Below are 13,226 nucleotides of genomic sequence, written 5' to 3'. Positions count from 1 at the left end.
TTTACATCCTGACTGTTTTAGTCCTTTATCAAGGGGATATTAGTTTCATACTGTTATTGAGACATGCTACACACACATAGGCTGACAAACATGCGCATACAGGATCCTATGGGCATGTACTTATTGAGAGATGTCAGAGTGAGGTGCTGCACATGAAAGAGTGCCCTAGCAGTGAGTCGTTCGTGGCCTTACCCAAGGGCATCTCCACAATGCTCTGAAAGTGAACTGACACCTCTCAAGCTACCAGGCCAATCCCAACCCAAGTCCCCACAGACTGAGCTACTGCTGCCCCCATTTAAAGCAGATCAATGGTTTTTTTTACAACTGATGTCACTTCCTAGTTCGTTATTGTATCTGTATTTGTTGGGAAGTTGCTCTCATGTTTTTTTGACTTCATCAATTATGTTCTTGCTTTTTCCAGGGGATGGCGGCTGGAGTCAGTGGAGTAACTGGACGGACTGCACCAAGTCATGTGGCGGGGGGGTTAAAAGCAGGAGGAGAGAGTGTGACAGTCCCAGTCCAGAAGGGGAGGGGAACTACTGTGAGGGGCTGGGAACTGAGGTTATAGCCTGTAACACTGCCCACTGTCCAGGTACATCTATCGAGTGCGTTGAGGCTGTGTGTGTGGTTTAAACTTTCACTTATAGCTTTTAATCAGAGTCACGGTTCCATCCATATCAGTGTTTTTACTTTGGTTATATTCTGTGTGTGTTTCCAGTGGCTCCATGCTCGCAGGTCCCAGGCACAGTGTTCAGTAGCTGTGGTCCCTCCTGCCCTCGCTCCTGTGACGACCTGGCTGTGAGTATCACACCGAGCAGTGATTTTAGATTAACTTAAAAAAAACGAACAAAAAAAAGAATCTCGACGACATGAAGGAAATATTCTTTCTGATCTTCAGCACTGTGAGTGGCAATGTGAGCCAGGGTGCTACTGTACAGAGGGAAAGGTCCTGTCTGCTAACGGGACAGTCTGTGTGGAGAGAGAAGACTGCGCCTGCCTGGACCTTAGTACTGGACACATACTTGAACCAGGGGAGACCATGGTAGCCCCTGATGGATGTAACAACTGGTAACAATACTATAAATACATGGATCACAATCTGCACATGCATGTACACATGTATTTTAAAAGAAAAGACACAGGATAGTAAGATAATTATGTTGGTGTACCGCCTCTTTTTAGCACCTGTGACGGAGGGAGGCTCAACTGCTCAAGAGACCCATGTCCAGGTGAGTCAGACCATCTTTTCGAGGAAGAGGAATGTATTGCTTTAAAAATTGTTTGACTGTGCAATCTCTGTTACTTTGACAATCGTTTTCAAATCCAACCACAATATGATAATCATTGAAAGTCTGCACAGGTGGCTATACAATCCATAAATGTGTGTTTTTAATCCCTGTGTTTGTTTCCAGTGGCTGGTGGCTGGTGTGAGTGGTCAGAGTGGACTCCATGCTCCAGGACCTGTGGGGCAGAGTCAGTCTCTCGTTACAGGAGCTGTGGCTGTCCGGAGCCCAAGGCTGGAGGAGCGGCCTGCTCTGGAGAACAGGAGATACACAACGGGGTGGGAGTTCAAATCCAGAGACAGCCCTGCCCTGTCATTACCTTCTGTCCAGGTAAGGGACCATCAGTCATCAACACTGTCTGTTATTCCTCATGACAGAACTCCGGCAGAAATTCACAGACCAATGCTAAAATGTTTTTCTGCAACAATAAATAAGTGCTGAAGTAGTAAATATTTTAAACAGGTTACAGATTTTTTTAAATACATATTCTTGGTATCACCCACAACTTGAGTTAATTTCTGAAAAAGGAAAAATATATATATATATTTTCTTCCCAACACACTTTCATATCTTAACTCTCACACAAAAAAAGTTTGTGTCTCTATTCTAATGTCTAATCCCTTTTTGTGTAGTGCACGGTTCGTGGAGCCCCTGGTCAGTGTGGTCTGAGTGTGATGGCTGTGCCGGAGCGTCCACTCGCACCAGGCAGTGTAACAGTCCTCCTGCCAGGTTTGGTGGTCTGCCCTGTCTTGGGGAGGGCAGGCAGAGGCGGGGTTGCCATGACAACATGACTGTCTGCGCAGGTCTGTGTAATTAACGATTGCGTGTTGATTATGGATTTATGCCAAGCAGTCATATGTTACTTTAGAGAGATGGATATGGGGCAAAATCTGAAAATTGAACACGGGTGGGATATACTATCAGGGATAACTCCCTCCCCGTCAAAAAAAAAAAAAGGGAGGGAGAAATCAAACACTCATCAACAATCATACATTTCAGCGATGCTTTTCATTTACTCACTCCCAGTCAAGAAGCGCTTTCATTCCAGCTTTAAAACGGTAGCTCCTCGTTTAGGGACCAGTAATCGGCTCTAGCCATTGGAGGTTTCAATTTTGCTTTCAAATTGTCTTCTAAATAACATAAAACTCCTTTAAAGCACATCCGACCAAAAATCCTATTTCTCCCCTCTGTGTGTTATTTCCTTCAAACTTAAACTTCCTGTTGTGTTTTGCAGACTGCGGCGGCGGTCAGGAGGAATGGCCTTGTGGGAAGTCCTGTCCTCGCTCTTGCTCGGATCTCCATGGTGACACAGAGTGCTTGGACTCCCCCGGGTGCCAAAAGACCTGCGGTTGTCCGGGTGACATGGTTCTGCAGGATGGAGTGTGTGTGACCAGGGAGGAGTGTCGCTGCAAATACCACAACACCTCTTCTACTGGTGAGATCCACAATCTGTTCATGAGAGCATTGCATACTGAAGTGATGCCATTGTAAGGTGGACAGTGTTTAATCTAATCGATTTATTTTTGTCTCTGAAATAGAAATGACATTCAACGGGCTTGATTCCACTAATGCATCATGGGTATGGCCGGGTGGATCTGATTGGCAGTTTGCATATCCTGGAGACACCATCATCAGTGATTGCAAAAACTGGTACAGCACTCCTGGATAGCGACAACAGTCTGATGATCACAATATATACAGATATTTATGAAACATTTGTCGCCCTTCTTATTTCAGTTCATGCGATGCTGGGGTTCTGCAGTGTCACTCTGTCCCTGGTTGCCATGTTGATGGTGGCTGGAGCCAATGGGGGGCCTGGACTGATTGCTCACTTCTTTGTGGAGGAGGAATAAAGTTCAGAAGACGCCACTGTAATAACCCGACTCCTCAGAGCGGTGGGAGAGGCTGTTTGGGATTCGCGGAACAGCAGAAAGACTGCAACATCCACCTTTGCACAGGTATCCGACAACAACAAACACAACTAAGAATCGTCTGTGATACTTCAGCTTTCCTGAAGATTTTAGTTCTTGAGTCACCCTTGGGAAAAAAAAAAGATGCTTCCATCCCTTTTGCTCATTTAAAAAAGATATTCTTGACTTTTTATGCAGTTGCGTCTTTACTTCTCATTCTGCTTTTCCGGTGCAGAATCCAAGGGTCCATGGCTCCCCTGGTCCAAGTGGTCTGTGTGTTCGGTCAGCTGTGGAGGAGGACAGCAGTCCCGCTCTCGTGTCTGCAGCTCTCAACCCTGCAGCGGCCTTAGTCGCCAGAGTAAGACCTGCAACACCCAGGTCTGCCTCGGTGAGTCCTCCTTTCCTATATATTGTTTGGCAGCATGTTAAACCCGTGTCTCCATACTGACATCATATCGTTGTGCAGAAGTGGGCTGCCCTCCTGGCAGGTTGTACAGAGAGTGTGAACGAGGTGAAGGCTGTCCTTTCAGCTGCGCTCAGGTCAGCGGCAGGGAGGGATGCTACTCTGATGGCTGTGAGGAAGGCTGTCACTGCCCCCAAAACACCTATCAACATCAAGGAGCATGTATGCAGGTGGGTTCATCACCATCTGAGCAACTGAAGTTTTCTGATATCATGCATTTGAGTTCTGCCGACCTCTTGCTTGCTACACAAAAGAAGAAAAGGTTGACATTAGAAAACGTCATTTTGTAATGTGTTGTTTCAGGAGTGTCCATGTCTGGTAGACAAAGAGTTTCTGGCCTCTCTGCAAAGTGTTTCCATCTCACCTATCTCATCTCTGCTCCTCCATAACATCTCTGAGGGAGTGGAACTTCAGCCTGGAGACACTGTGGTCCATGACTGTAGCACCTGGTGAGCATAAATCACCAGAAATGATTTGACATTAGATATCCCATTTGAAAATCTAAAAAAATTGTTTCAAAGAATTCCCTATTGGTGCATAACATAAAACATGTATGTACTATGTCTTTGAGCTTTAACTTCATCATCTTCATCATATTATTGGCATTGCTTTCATAGTAAAACTGTTAAGTCCACTAGCAACTAAATCTCCCTCCCCTGTGTTTCCTGCAGCGGCTGTGAGCATGGCAGGTGGAACTGTTCCTTGGAGTATTGCCCGGTTGATGGAGGTTTGTCACCCTGGGGCTCCTGGAGTTCCTGCTCCCTGTCCTGTGGAGGTTTAGGACTGAAGACTCGCTCCAGGGGCTGCACACAGCCTGCACCTGCCCATGGAGGGAGAGACTGCCAGGGGGCACGGCAGGAAACCACCTACTGCCAGGCACCAGACTGCCCAGGTAAAGGAACTAGTTAAGGCAGAGTAAGCTCTATAATTAAAGGATCTGTTGAAGAATGGAGAGGAAAATTAACTGTTGTCACAGTGGGAAAAATGTTGTTTGGTACTGTAAGAATTCATGTGTCTACATCAATTTAAATTGAGCGCCTGTGGTCTTGCAGCCAAAAGGGGTTCGATCCCCAGCTCATGCAACCACATGTCCTTGAGAAATACACTTATCCCTAAGTTGCTCTTGCTGTACGTGAATGGATTAGTTACTTCTGATGGTCACTTTACACAGCAGCCTCTGCCACCAGTGTGTGAATGTGTAGGTGTGACCTGTGGTGTAAAAGCGCTTTGAGAAGACTAGAATAGCGCTTTACAAGCTCAAGTCAATTTACCAATTAACATTTAAATCATATGTGATAATAAAGGGGAATTGTGTATCTTTCATACTTAATGGTTGAGATTATACTAATGTTAAATTTTGCTTTTGTTTACAGTTGTTGTTGGTCCTACAGATGAACCAATTGTACCAGGTAAATTAACCCTTTTAATGTTTTCTTCATCTGCAAAAGAAAAAAAAGTAAAAAAAAAAAAAAAAAAAGGGTAGTGGGCTGAGAAAGTATCAAGGTTTTCCATTGTAAGTAACTGAAACTTAATAAATAGTTTTTATCAACAAAAAAAAAAAAAAGGGTTGGTTAAAAAGTTGTTTTTCTTCACTTGCCCCTGAGATCTTGTGTCAAGTGATGAAAGAACTCTATATATTTTCCTATATTTCCTATATTTGTCCTTGATGTTCTGCAGATGAAGATGCTGGTTTCTCTCCCTGGTCATTATGGAGTCCCTGCACTAAGACATGCACTGATGCTCTGAGCCCAGCCATGAAGTCCCGCCATCGACAGTGTGAGAAACCTCCCTGCTCTGGAAGCTCTCACCAACAGAAGGCCTGTAACCTTCCCCAGTGTCCAGGTACAACCTCTCGTTTCTCTCTCTTTGCTGCTTTCAGATAATGTGATGGCTGTTTTAACTGTCCATGTACCAGTCAGTCATCTACAGGATCTACAAATGATCAATACTTCAGTAGCAATTTGAGATCATTTGAGTTCCCAGTTATGGATGCAGGTGGCCCTGCACTGCTCAGAAACATGTGTGACAAATTTCATACTATGTGTACTTATGGCTTATGTCCGAAAAAAGAGGAAACATTCAGTTATGTAGAGTCAGTGTGTGTGAGAGAGAACATGAAGTGAGCTAATCTCCACACAAACTGAGCTTCAAAACATTGTGTGCTTTGATGTTTGGGATTATTTGTATTGTCGCTTGGTTTGTTCTTTTTCTCTCATGCTTATCGCAGAGAAGACAGAACAGCTTTTTAAAGGGGAATTGCCATTTTCTTCAGACATGAAAAAGATCAGTATGAGCAAGCTGTATTGTTTGAGAATATGAGGACGTTTCATTCGTACCCAAGATCTAAATGTAGTCACATCTAAACCGGAGATATGCAGCTGTCTGCCTTCATCCCAAATTTCTATTCCATCAAAGGGCTGATTAAAAAAGTTTTCACAAACAAACAAGAATATCTGGAATGTAGAGAAAACATAATTATACCACATGTTTGTGTGTCTGTGTGTGTGTGTGTGTAAGAAGAGGTCAAAAAGCTCCAGCAACACTTGTAGAACGAAAATCAACTTTATTAAAAGATTGGACCGACGCGTTTCGGTTTGTGGCCCTCATCAGGGTCAGAGACAGAAAGGTACAAAAATTCAAAAAAGGTAAAAACAGCCAATCAAATACATCCACATATATGTATTTCAGCCAATAGGGCGCATGCAAAGGTGGCCTGGTTAGGTTTGTTGGCTAAATGACATGGAGGTGAGGGAGGTCCAACAAGAGCAGGAGCTTTTTGACCTCTTCTAAGCCTCTCGCTCTTCATGCAGTAGTTGTAGTTGGTGAAGTTTTGTCAGAAATTCCTCTGCTTCTGTGTTCAAATTGCGAGGGAACATTATTAAAATGTTAATTAAAATGGTAGTGAGACAATGTCGGTTATGAATTATATTTTTCTTTTGAATCTTTCAGCCGTTATTCTGCCTTCAAACAAACTTAATAAACTTAAATCAAATTGAGCGGTGTTGAAAAGTAGCTCTGTGTTTAGTTGGGACTGTCATGATTAAACATTGCGGCAGTACTATGATTAGAACCAATCATTTATTGAAGTCATTGTAAACCCTAAAGACAGCTTCAGTAGTCATATTTCTTTTGTTCCCAGATGGATCTGAAGTGTGCGTAGGGGGCGGCTGTGCACAGAAAAACTGTTCCTGGACAGAATGGGCCGATTGGAACTCCTGTTCGCGGTCTTGTGGAGTGGGTCAGCAGCAGAGGATCCGGACCTTCCTCAGCCCGGGGACCAACGGCTCCTGGTGTGAAGACATCCTGGGAGGAAACCAGGAGCATCGCTTCTGTAACATCAAGCCCTGCAGAGGCAAGCTAGCTGATGAGATGGTTGAGTTGGTCTGCAGTTTTCAAATGAACATGTTTGGGAAATGTCTGCGTGGATTTGGGGTCTGTCAAGTCTCAGTTTTTCAAGTTTTGTTTGGTCTTTCACTTACTTCCTAGGGGTCGTCTTTGTGTAGGGATGTTAAACAGACTTTCAAAATCCTCTGACACCTACAACTAAAATTATTTAACTTTAACAGCAATAAAACTAGACGATGAAAACTGGGATCATAGCAATAAATGTGTGTGTATCTATATCAATCAGATCTCTAAAGATTTAAATATCGAGGGTAGATCTAATGAAAGATATCAGCTAAATATTGGTATCGACCCCAAAAAATCCCATATTGGTCGGGTTCTACTCTTTACCTACCTACCTAATGTTGTGTGTGTGTGTATATATTTATAAGAGGTCCATGTTTGTGTGTCTGAATGCTTTAGTGGATGGAGGTTGGTCTCGTTGGAGTCCGTGGTCCCGCTGTGATAAGCGCTGTGGTGGCGGGCGTTCCATACGCACCCGCACCTGCTCCAGCCCTCCACCCAAGAACGGTGGCAAGAAGTGCAAAGGAGAGAAGAACCAGGTCAAACCCTGTAACACCAAACCCTGTGGTGAGACACACCCAACAGTTTTGACCCGAAGGGCAGTTCATCCTGTGCTAAAATCAATAGTCGTTTAACTCAACGTATTATTCCACTGTGGGATGAATAAAGTTCCTCTGATTTTGATAAGGCTGGTTTTCTAAGCGAGTCTTTTTCAGCCCAGTTTGCGATCAGCATTCTTTGTGGGGCACTTTATAGCCTGCGGCTTCATGAGAAGATTTCCTGACCTTCTGTTTGTGTTTTGTCAGACGAGAAAGGCTGCCCGCCAGGCCAGGAGTTCGTCTTGTGTGCCAACCAATGCCCACAGCGCTGCTCAGACCTCCAGCAGGGAATCGAGTGCCAAGGAAACACCGAATGTCAGCCCGGCTGTCGCTGCCCTGAAGGCACTGATGCTAATATCAGTTTATTAACAGATGAGCCTGTTTGTGTGTGTGTGTCTGCTTATCTGAGTGTTTTTTTTCCCTTCAGATTATGTGACTTCTGGTATTCACAAGATTGGCACAAAAAAGTGTCTGTGAGTTTGCCTGTGTTGACAAGCTGTTTCTGAATAAGCCGAGATGCTTTTATCCCAAATTTAGAAATGATGCCACTGTCGTGTTACAATTGCCTTTAAACTAAGCTTTTAGGGTAAACTCAACTTAACAACAAAAAAGTACGGAATACTTCTTCAATCATATGAGCTCACTGTCAACAATTTCCACTACAACTAGGGCTGTAGCTGTGAGATATTGAGGTAATGAAAATGCCTTTTAACTTTTTTTTTGTCCTCTTTTTTTTTTTTGCTGCTCATTCATCCTTTCACTAACACACACACACTTCTGCCACACCATTTTGCATCAGGAGAAGAATAGAACAGGTGTCATGCCAGGACACTTGAATTCCTCGACAACAGCCCGAGGAGGTGTCAAGGATCCTGCTGCGTTTAAAAAAAAAATTATCTGGGAAATTTATGGTTTCGACATCACAACGCATATCTGCAATGTGTCAAAATGACATCACCTGCCCTTTGACTTCGCTGATGAAGATCTTATCTTGAGAAATCTTATTGAGGAGACAAATTTGCAGAGTTTTTTAAACTAAATACTGGACTAGTATTCAAAAACAGTTAACAATGGCTGTGGATTTTCTTTATATCAAAGGATATGTGTCCATTATTCAAGTTCAGTTTCTTGATTTTGTGAGTTGCAAAGATGAATATTCTCCTCTCCTATTTTTGTACCTTAGACAGACTTCATATATCTCCAAATCTGGACTAAATAAACAAAAAATGATCTGTTTATAGCTCACATGAAGAACATGTATTTTGCTAGTATTTTGGTCAAATGACCCTAAGCGTGACCCTTTGTGTGTCCAGGACAACTGCAACAGGACGGAGTGTGTGTGCAGCTGTGGCAGTGTGACTGTGTGGACTCACTGGGACAGATTTGGGCGGCTGGCAGTTTGCACCAGGTGGACTGTAACAACTGCAGCTGCTCTGACGGACAGCTCCTCTGCACCAATCACAGCTGCCACTCCACTTGCGTTTGGAGCTCCTGGTCCAGCTGGGCGTCCTGCAGTGTTTCCTGTGGGCAGGGCCAAAGAACCAGATACAGGTGTGCAGAAAAGAAACTCAGAAATACTGTTTAATATTCTATATATTTTTTTTATTATTCCAAACTTGTTAAATATTCATTCCTGTTCGGTGTGTTTATTCTAAATATTCTGTCCTGTGTAACTGTTGTGCCTCAGGTCACAGATCCCAGAGAGTGAAGGGACAGATTGCCAGTTTGAGGAAGTCCAGCATAAATCCTGCGACCCAGGACTTTGCCCACCTCTCTGTCTCCATGACAACCGGGAGCTCCATGTGGGAGACACCTGGCTGCAGGGCGAGTGTAAACAATGGTGAGATGCATGCAAATAACGCAGTCAAATAATACTGATTCTGCCGCTGAAAGTTCAGAACTTGAGTCAAATTTACACTTAAAAACACTTGAAAAAAACCCTGCATTTCAATTACTGTCTTCATTTGTTTTTGCCTCCTAGCACATGCACTCCAGAGGGAGATTACTGCCAAGACATTGACTGCAGAGGTGGGTCAATGCCTTCATTTGAAAGACACATTACAGAGTGAGCTGCGATAGGGGCTACAGTCCGGAGAAAATCTTTACGTCTCGTGATTTACGTCTAATTTTGACATGTTGGTCATAACTTAGTTCCCTTGTTGTCAGGTTGCCTTCAAAGTAAACGTATTGATTGATTTAATCATGTGTGTTGTTTCTAGTGGATGGTGGTTGGACCCCATGGTCAGTATGGTCGGACTGCTCAGTGACATGTGGTCGGGGCACACAGGTGCGAACCCACGCCTGTATCAATCCTCCTCCACGCAACAACGGCTCTCAGTGCAGCGGGCCAGAGAGAGAAACACAGGACTGTCACACTCCTCTCTGTCTAGGTTTGTCAAGAAAGGCCACATTAGTTTCATGTCCTTGTCTGTAAATCTTTGTGTCACTAATAATTTGAAGTTCTAATATTCTAACATATACATGTATGTAATTTGATTATTTATTGATTGACTCTGATCAAATTGAACCTTATGTCTTCAGATGACCTATGCCCCTGGTCGCCATGGTCACCGTGTTCCCGGAGCTGCGGCGCGGGTTCTGTGTCACGGCGCAGGGTGTGTGTGTGTGAGGAAGGCGGGGATGCAGCGTGCCCCTCTGAGATCGAGGCCGAGAGGAACAGAGAGGAGACCCAGCTGTGTTACAAACAGCCCTGTCCAGGTGTGTACACACAAAACTTCAAAACCATGTAATATTTGTCTCAACCTGGGAACAAGTGAGCACGTTTCAGAAAAAACTCATTAGAGCAGCTTTTTTGTCATTTGCTGTTTTGCTTTTTTTTACGTAGTTTGATTAATTTTGCCAAAAGCTTCACCTGGCAAAGCAAAACTTTAATTTATAGGGAAGACAACTGTGGCTCAACTTTGCCCTTTAAGTGTGTTGGAATCATTTATAACTAATAAAATAAATGTGACAAAAGGGGTTGGGGTAGAAAGGTTTTACTTCTTCCTCCTCCTTTTTGTTTTTATTATCTTATTTAAACTTTTGGTTCAAAATGAAGTCGTTCATTCATTTATTCATTCATTCAAGTAGTTGGTAGCTTGCAATGCTCTTATTTTAAAGACTGGTTTATCCCAGGTTAAGTTGAGCCCATCACTTATTTCAACTTTCAAACAATCAATCATTAAGATGATTCACAGTGGAAATCCATAATATTATTATTGCCACAAACATAACTTTGGCTTTTTATGTTGCCCCCCCCCCCGATGGTTTAAATTGGTGTTGGGATGCTGTAACTGCTGTCAGTAAGTGTTTATGAACTTGAGATTAAGTGAAGAGTGTCAGGAGTAAAAAAAAAAGAGTTTTGATTGGTAGAAAAAAAAAGTAAATAAAAAAGAAATAATTCCAGCCCTGTCCTCCCCTAATTTCAGCTATTTATTATTGTAACGGTTGATCCCATATCATTGGTGTTTTTATTATTATTAGTGTTGAATCATCATTGTTTTAGAGTTAATTTTCGTCTTTGCTTTAATTCTGTTTTTGTAGTTGGTGCTGTTAAGACTGATTTAATAGTGATTCTTCAAAAGGGAAATTTAATTTCTTTCTAAATTAGAGGAGCTTGTCTTTGTAAGGACAAGCTCAGCGTCTCATGAGTACAAGTTCAAGTGGTACAAGTAAGTGACAAGTACCATGATGTGTTTGTTGCCGGCAGCAGCGGAATAATTGATTTGTTTGCTCCTGCAGGCTGTCCCATGTCTCAGTGGAGTGTTTGGTCCAAGTGTTCCTGTGAGTCTCAGAAGCAGCAGCGCTACCGTGTAGCTCTCTCCCCAGCCACCAGGGGGCAACAGTGCACTCCTGTTGAAACACAAAGCAGGACATGCAGTCTGAGTCAATGTGATAGTGAGTAAACCACCATTCTGAAAGAAACGTGGCTTATAAGAAACTTCATATTCCTGACTTAATATTTTATCCTGTTTTTCTAGGTTGTGAAGCCCCGTTTGTGTTCTCAGCATGTGGTGCACCCTGTGAGAAGCAGTGTGCGCTGCAGGGCCATCGAGATCAATGTTTAGGTGTCAAGGAGTGCACACCTGGCTGCTACTGCCCCCAGGTAAATATGTTATGAGCCCTGTTCTGTTTTTAAATGGTAAACAGATTTTTACTCACAAGGAAAAACAACCTGTATGGGATCATTCTAATCCTATCCAAACATTGTCTACAGACAGATATCATGTCCCTTTTTCTGAACATGGCTATGACATTTTGTTAAGGCAAAGGCACAATCCTGATAGCTGATGAATGTCAGAAAGTTTAGACCATTGAATGCAATTAATGTAAAGCGATGATGGGTTTTCTTATACAAATCCATGTCACAAATATCCCTTGTAGTGAACGTTTATCATTCAAATCTTAATTCTAAGCCTTAAAACATTTGATTGTCATATCCTGGCTCAAGGGCCGTGACAAACTGCTTGTCAACAGGCAAGGCAGGCAACTCCTTGGAGCCACAGGCCAGTAATGGGCCCTCCAGGGCTTAAGAAACTTTTTACCACAGCAGTGGTTCGAAGGGTGCAAAGTTTGCAATGACAGTAGGAAACCTCCCAAAGGGGAACAGCACTGACTGATGCTACTCTAGCCCTTAATATGTAGATGAGACACTTGAAGAACATAACTTCTGCTTTCATTACATCATGTTGTTTGTTCTTTGATGTTTTTTATCGTTTTTCATATTTACATTTTGAAATTACACTTTTTTATGGTCTTTAAATTTATATTACCCACACTTGGTTTGGGGGGGGGGGTGGTGAAAGAAATTTAACAATACTTAACAATTTTCACCTGGGATATAAAAGGGTCTAGGATTATATGCAATATCTTTATTTCATGCTATATTATATATATTTTAGTTTTTGTTGAGTAGCCTACTTTCATTACCTCAAACAGTTATCAAAGCAATCATTTTATAGTTTCAACGGGACGTGTCTAATCACAGCGGCCATCATGGCGGACATGACATGACTGTCATTGCCGTGGAAAAACCAGATGTTACGTTGAAGACTGCTAGAAAAGGAAGATGTAAAAAACGTCATCTAAATTAGACTTTGATACGTTAGGTCATTCGTAAACATATTGTCAGGTTAGTTTCGCCCATTCATCTTGACTTGGGTCATCTCTAAATTTTGTTTTCAGTGGGGGTGTATTTACAGAGAGAATCACTCCAACGATTCCCCGCCTGCCTCAATGTCATCGTTTTTTTTTGGGTGGTGTAATTTACATACTATGTGGTCCATCAAACCTTGACGAAAGCTAAAATAAGTATACTTGAATGCAGAGTTGTAAAACAATAAAATGCAAAGTTAAAAAAACAGACAAACAGTAAAACCACTATAAAAGCTTCTGTGTTTTGCAACCTTTGTATGGATTTGCATCTAGCCAACATTTCAACAGTGCATTATGCACCTGGGCAAAAGTATACTAGCATGAATTTCAAGAGGGAAATGTGCTGGGCATAATACTGTTGTTAATACATCACTTTGCCTTTAGGTGCAATGATAGTTTTATGTTATTT

The 13,226-nt window shown here is 42.6% G+C and overlaps 1 protein-coding gene across 1 annotated transcript in view; it reads left to right on the top strand.

Moving 5' to 3' along the window:
* sspo (SCO-spondin) overlaps positions 1-13,226 on the top strand; it is an 84,108-nt gene that overhangs the window by 41,984 nt on the left and 28,898 nt on the right. The window contains 25 exon segments of the mRNA XM_065949160.1: positions 422-592; positions 719-798; positions 899-1,068; positions 1,183-1,229; positions 1,413-1,613; positions 1,916-2,086; positions 2,518-2,718; positions 2,822-2,933; positions 3,021-3,241; positions 3,429-3,581; positions 3,660-3,826; positions 3,960-4,105; positions 4,328-4,548; positions 5,030-5,065; positions 5,334-5,510; positions 6,796-7,008; positions 7,464-7,631; positions 7,871-8,005; positions 8,977-9,214; positions 9,351-9,503; positions 9,645-9,691; positions 9,883-10,053; positions 10,205-10,381; positions 11,405-11,560; positions 11,644-11,768. Coding sequence (XP_065805232.1) covers positions 422-592; positions 719-798; positions 899-1,068; positions 1,183-1,229; positions 1,413-1,613; positions 1,916-2,086; positions 2,518-2,718; positions 2,822-2,933; positions 3,021-3,241; positions 3,429-3,581; positions 3,660-3,826; positions 3,960-4,105; positions 4,328-4,548; positions 5,030-5,065; positions 5,334-5,510; positions 6,796-7,008; positions 7,464-7,631; positions 7,871-8,005; positions 8,977-9,214; positions 9,351-9,503; positions 9,645-9,691; positions 9,883-10,053; positions 10,205-10,381; positions 11,405-11,560; positions 11,644-11,768 — 3,857 coding nt within the window.

Source organism: Labrus bergylta, chromosome 20 (genome assembly GCF_963930695.1).
Source record: "Labrus bergylta chromosome 20, fLabBer1.1, whole genome shotgun sequence".
Taxonomy (NCBI): domain Eukaryota; kingdom Metazoa; phylum Chordata; class Actinopteri; order Labriformes; family Labridae; genus Labrus; species Labrus bergylta.
Note: the sequence above shows the minus strand (reverse complement) of the source record. Positions and strands in the feature narration are given on the sequence as shown.